Below are 6,000 nucleotides of genomic sequence, written 5' to 3' on the forward strand. Positions count from 1 at the left end.
GATCCCATTGTTTGTTTGCATATCAATTAAGTTATATCACAAAGTGCATTACGGGATACGGTGGTCTGCGCTACATGTGCCAAAAACTAGATGTTTACAAGATAACGCCCCACCTTTTCAATAAGTACCTACAATTATCACGAGGTTTATAAAAAAAAATGGCGAAACCATTGCGAGGTGCTTGTACCTCACCGCCAAAGGTTTTTCCCCAAACCCGGGGTCACGCTGCTTGTACATCATACAAAAGACAGTCTGCAAACAGATTGACACTCGAGTCACCACGAGATCTCAGCTTCGAATGCCACAAGGCAGTTCAATTAGAGAGTTGGCACGCAGCGTTTGAACCAACGATATCGTGGTGACTGATACCTGCAGACTGTCTTTTGTATAATGTATAAGCAGAGTGACCTCGGCTTAAAGGTACTTCTAGTAGAAGCAAACACCGCAATACGACCCGCAAAAATTGCGTAATATTAAAAATATTAAAACAAGGACAACACGGACTTCATATATAGTATCAGACCTCGTGAGGCTCAAAAAGCTACGCCAAACAACATGCGAAGGTAAAAAAAATATATTGCAACATGAATATTTTTATTTAGGGAAGTACTATTTTTTTATATACGGAGCTTTTCTTTTTTTAGTTTTATACGTGCTACAAATTGCAATCAAATATATCAAAAGGCGCGCTTGTAGCGCTAGCCGCAACATGTCCAGATGAATATCTCAAATTAAATAATTAAATAAGCATAACAAATTTTCTATCTACGTCCCCGTAGCAGCTATTCATCGTTCTACCACAATACCCAAACATTTTTAATTATAAGTTGCAGTAACTCGACGTAAAAAGACTTTTTCTTGAACTCTTCAGCCTCGCGCCATGCTGTCGATGACTGGGTTGGGAGCGCCTCCCCGCGGAGACACGCCGCCTCCTTCTCTTTTTTCAATTACGCCCTCTCCGCACGAATGGGACGGCCGGAGAAGCGTTCGCGCGCTTCGGGATCTCGGAGGCCATGTTTTTGGTCACCTCTCTTCCAAACCTACGGACACCTTCATTAGCTGGTGTCTGGTGCAGTGCTAGGCAGTGATCTTCGTTTCCTCCATGCAGGTGCGTGCCACTTACAAGTACACGGCTGAGGATGTGGATGAACTCAACTTTGAAAGCGGAGAGATCATCAGGGTGATTGAGTACGACGACCCTGAGGAGCAGGTACGTCACACCTGTCCTGTTGCATGCTGGCACTGCCTTTGTATGATTACAAAGGAACCAACGAAAGCCTAAAGGGGGATACAGCGTGCAAGTAGGTTTCCCCAATGTCAAAATGGCACCATTTCTAACCCAATGGGCTAGCGACAGCGTCGTCTGCTTCCGACCGAGTACCACCTCGTCTGCTTACTGCACTCATCTGGAGATGGTGCCACAAGCGCGACCCTCGAATAATACGGTCGTCTGCATCGGCATCCGTTGTTAACTCTGTCGAGAGGATTCTTAGTTTTGGGGGAAGGGAACTATGCCTTGAAATTTCATGAAGTGGAGTGCACCGCTAAAATACATCTTTGATGAAAATGTGAAATCACTACGTGTAGGAAGCGATTTTTCTGGCCGATAATAGAGGGAGCCCCCAGATTAATAACACCCTAAACGTGCGACTCCATCGTCACTCATTCCAATATTTTGAACTGCCTCCTCCCTCTCGCAACTTTTCCTTCTCCCAAGTGCACGACATACTGGGTTTTCTCCTCGGATTAAAATCTTGAAATGAGTAAATACATTACTAACAAATGTGGCAGCAGGGTCACGACCGTTTCGAGACGCTTCGCGCCTGGTAACGCTTTTTTGAGATGTTTGCAAACAGCCTTTTGCAAAGTACACTCTGCGACATATTCTGCGTGCGCTCTCTTGGCAGGAGGAAGGCTGGCTCATGGGAATCAAGGAGTCATCCGGAGAAAAAGGCCTGTTCCCAGCCAACTTCACGCGCCCCATCTGAACCCCCCGTGCCAAGCCCCCGGCCAGTCCAGGGATCCCCGCCAGTGGGCCCAAGGAGCGAAGCCGACCCGTTCTGTCCAGCCCCTGTCCTCGCGTGTCGAGTAGTGCCTACTAATAGGATTATATTCTGCGGGAAGAACAGCATTGCTCATATCCCAGACGCGCGTCACACTCAAGGGGAGATGCGAACCGCTGACGGCATTTGCCGCATCCCTCTGCGCGGTCCAAACTAACGTCCACGGCGGTCGCTAGGTTGCCTTCTTTTCTCGCCGAGGTACTTACGCTATGCAAGCGGTAATTGTTGTACATAGAGATCCACGTAGCGAATGCACAGCCCGTAGGAGTCACCTCACGCGTGCGGGAGACTGCGTGTCGGCGATCGATCCCTCGCCCGTTCTGCTTGCTGACAATCATCGAGCACTTGTCCCCCATACTTCCCTTCGATCCCTTTTGGTGCGATTGCTTTCTACGCTTTTGTCTGTCGAGCAGATTACCTGCAGCCAAGGAGAGTTTGTTTTCCAGACCTAGGGGGGGACGTTTGTTTGTGCTCGGCCTTTTTTAGCGACGATCTAGAGTGGTCAAGGTCGCCTTCCGAGAGGATGTAGTCAACGGCGCTCTCGTAGCGATGCCGAGATTTTGTTTATGGCGAGGCTGTGTTTCGCTGTGAGCCGGTTTGCGAATGTTGCCCTCCCTCGCCAAACCCACGCAAGCACCTCGAGTATCTCGCAGGCGTCGACCGTCTACGAGTCTTGGCTCCGCGAGCCAATTGTCCCTTTGGCCGAGCCGGCAGGGGGCCGATTTCGCCCTTGGAGTCCGGCCCCAGCAGTTGCCAAGGCCTCGAGGTCGCGTTGCACTGCAGGGCCTCAGAGGGGGCACTTTAAGGGACCCACAGAATGGCTGTTCTTCAGCACACTCAGAAAAATAACTGGCCACAAGCTCATTGTGTTTTTGCAATACCCTGCGCATAATTACCGACGCTTTCGTACCTTTAGGAAATCTCACTCGGCTGCCTTCTTTTGGGGGGATCTCTGGGTCTACTAATCGACTGTCTTCCCGGGCGTTCATGTAGTATAGAGTGTGTTGCTGCTGGAAATAGCTGTTTTATTTATTGTAGTTGGCATACCATCTTCCTTTGTGGCCCATGCTGTAACTTTATTTTACTTTGTCCATAACGTTGTCCACATTTTCGGAAGAGAACAAACAAATCTTTGGTGCTTACATTGGTCCTTTATCAGATGGATATGCTTTAAGCTTTTATTTGAACAAAAACTTTGGCTGTCATGTTGGTTTCCCACCCTGGTGTGCATGGAGTCATACGACAAATTTTTTTTAGCGTGCCTAAATTTACGATTGAAACTTTGCCAGTCCAGTACCTGGAAAATTGTTTGTTTAAGTTCTGTTGTTGTTACGTTAAATGAATCGATGCTAATGCAGATATAGAAGTTGGCATTTTGACTCGATTGCAAAACTGCTCCCTGTTTGCTGTCGAGTTACGGTGGGAATGAATGAATGGCGGGAACACGGATGTGGCAGATGGTTAGAGCAGTCTCTATGGTCTGGGTGCCTGCTGTTTACTGTTGCCTATGCACCTGTTTGTGCCACTGTGGTAGGGAGTGTAGCAAATTCCTCTCATTTGTACCACGTCCCACCTAGGCAGTGTCAAGGCACCCGCAACGTGCCATTGGCTGCGTCTCGTGGAAAGTAATAACAGTTCCACTGACGAGCAGTGGAACCGGCACAGAGCCACCAACTGCTCTCTATGCTCTAGTGCCATCTGGACTCCCGACGTGGGCAGTCTTCTTCTGCCACGAGTCACCAAAGCTCAATAGCGAGGAAATTATAACTACATATTCGAGAGGCACGTTTCTCTCCTCGCAATCTAGAACTTCCAGAGTCTCTTCCAAATATACTGCCATTTCCTTCTTTCTCCGAATGTGCCGACGTTCGTTGGAGTACAATCTTCGTCCAGCTCGGTGCTGTTTTACGCGGCATCTCTTCGGCACTCGTCCGTGCATGGCAGCTGTAGGATTTTTGTAAAATGGCACATCGACAGCTAGTTTTTGAGACTTGTACAAGTGACATAATATGTGCTCGCAACTTTACCCCAGCTCTTTGTCACTGACCTTAAACTGTTTTTGTAAATGCGTGTGCATAAAAGTATCCAAAAAGCATTTGTATGATACCTTATTTGTATAGTCTAACAATAGAGAACTATGTGAACAACATGTGTCAAGACCTACTATACCTAGCGAGAGAGCCAATATTTATGAGAATTTACCGTTCATAACTAGACAAGGTTTACCTCACTGGACAGTCTCTGCCCCCATGTCGCACCTTGTTTTCCTTTTCTTTGTGTGTGTTTGTGTGCTGCGTGTGAACCCCGAACAGAGTGAGGGTGAACGTGCCACTTTCTGCCACACATTTGATTCCCGGAAGCTGCCTCGACTGGGACGGCACGAAAGCTGGTTGTCCTCTTCACATTGACACAATAGCCTGCTTGCTGCTGTACACAGGAAAGGCAGAGCACGTCTCTCGGGTTGTTTGTGCGCTGGAGTGAATGCTCAAAGATTCCTTTGTTGTGTTACCATTTCACTGGCGTATTGTGAAACTTGCTTCTGTTCTTTTCAACTCGGACTGTAGCTTGTTTTTAATGTAGTGTATAAAAAGTACCCCAAAAGTTTGTTGTTTTGTCGCCTCTCCGCACCTTTCAGTGCAAACTTTGATTACAAACTTTACTAGGGGAATGCATTTCACTCTGCAAAAATTCAGTGGTCTCGGTGCTAACGGGCTGTGCGCAGTTTGGCACAAAGCCTGGCTATCGTTGCTGGTACCCGTCGAGACGGTTGTCTCTGGAGGCAGCGTTCTCTCCCTGGCACTGGGCAACAGAGTGATATACCGTACATGTGCATTCCCTCGGGTGCAAAGCGCCCACACCGATAGGGGAGGAGCTGGTGCCGTGGATGCACTGTCTAATGCAGATGGGCTGTGTAGAATGTATTCTCCTAGTAAAGTATTTGCTCTGCCTGAACCAAGCAGAGGTTCATGACACACTGGCCATTCAGCTACTGTGCGTATACCCCAACTAAACGAGGAGCATCCCGGGTGTCATGCTCACATTGTTTATCTTTGATAATCTTTATTCCTACCAACCTGGCGTTAAATGGCACCATGCTTGGCAAAATCACTTCGGAGCGAGATGCAATACGCAGCCAGGAAGGTGAAAACTAGCTCTTACAGTTTGTTGCAGGCTAAAGGGGCTCTGATAGGGTATTTATGCTTGCCCAGGTTTTTGTTTGTACATGACATACCCAACTACCCAAAACACAATTTGTGACTCGAAATTTGTTTTCTTTTCGCCCGAAAACTTCCGATCTAGAACTGGCTGGTTTGAGTCGCGTTCAGTCACTTCTCTGTGGTCACGTGCCGTTTTCTATGGTTTAGACAGAACCGCCAAAGATAATCAAAGTCGTGGCGAGTCATCAAAGGCACACACTTAATACTAGAAAGGAACAGAAAATATGATACTCATTTTTTTGTGGCTTCTAAAAAGCTGCAAATACGTCAGCTGAAAAAAAAAAAAAAATGTTGCACAGTTACGTGATGTTAGGTATCTTTATCCTCCTCTATGTTTCTGCTTCGTCCCCAGTCCGGTTTCGGTTTCAAGCATTTGCGTTTTTGATTAATATGTGTGACACTGTAGCAAACTATTAATTGGGTAGTCTTGTGACACCATGATGAATTGCCTGGAAAAAAAAATGTTTTGGGTGGTGTTAGTGTCCCTCTAAGAAAAGCTGAACAAGATCCTCCCACGAAGCCCTTTCCACTTTAGCGGAGCAAATGCTGGAGAGGGGAAACCATTTGTAGCCATATGCCTTTGTGGGAGGGACTTGCCCTGCTTTTCTTAACCTGCGAATGACTAGACCTGGCCGCCCTTTTTGGGAAAGGGGTGAATAGTACGAGAGGGAGTGAAGAGCTCAATGGGGTGAGGATTTTCCGCCAGGCAGAAAACAAGC

At 47.4% G+C, this 6,000-nt stretch overlaps 1 protein-coding gene across 1 annotated transcript in view; it reads left to right on the plus strand.

The window, feature by feature from the left end:
* Positions 1-4,664, plus strand: part of LOC8051811 (myc box-dependent-interacting protein 1) — a 103,375-nt gene extending 98,711 nt beyond the window's left edge. Inside the window, exons 11-12 of the mRNA XM_029972684.3 lie at positions 1,109-1,210; positions 1,908-4,664. Coding sequence (XP_029828544.1) covers positions 1,109-1,210; positions 1,908-1,988 — 183 coding nt within the window. The 3' untranslated portion in view covers positions 1,989-4,664. The remainder of the gene's footprint in view (positions 1-1,108; positions 1,211-1,907) is intronic.
* The last annotated feature ends 1,336 nt before the right edge of the window (positions 4,665-6,000 follow it).

The sequence above is a fragment of the Ixodes scapularis genome, unplaced genomic scaffold (genome assembly GCF_016920785.2).
Source record: "Ixodes scapularis isolate PalLabHiFi unplaced genomic scaffold, ASM1692078v2 PGA_scaffold0__279_contigs__length_252992795, whole genome shotgun sequence".
NCBI lineage: Eukaryota > Metazoa > Arthropoda > Arachnida > Ixodida > Ixodidae > Ixodes > Ixodes scapularis.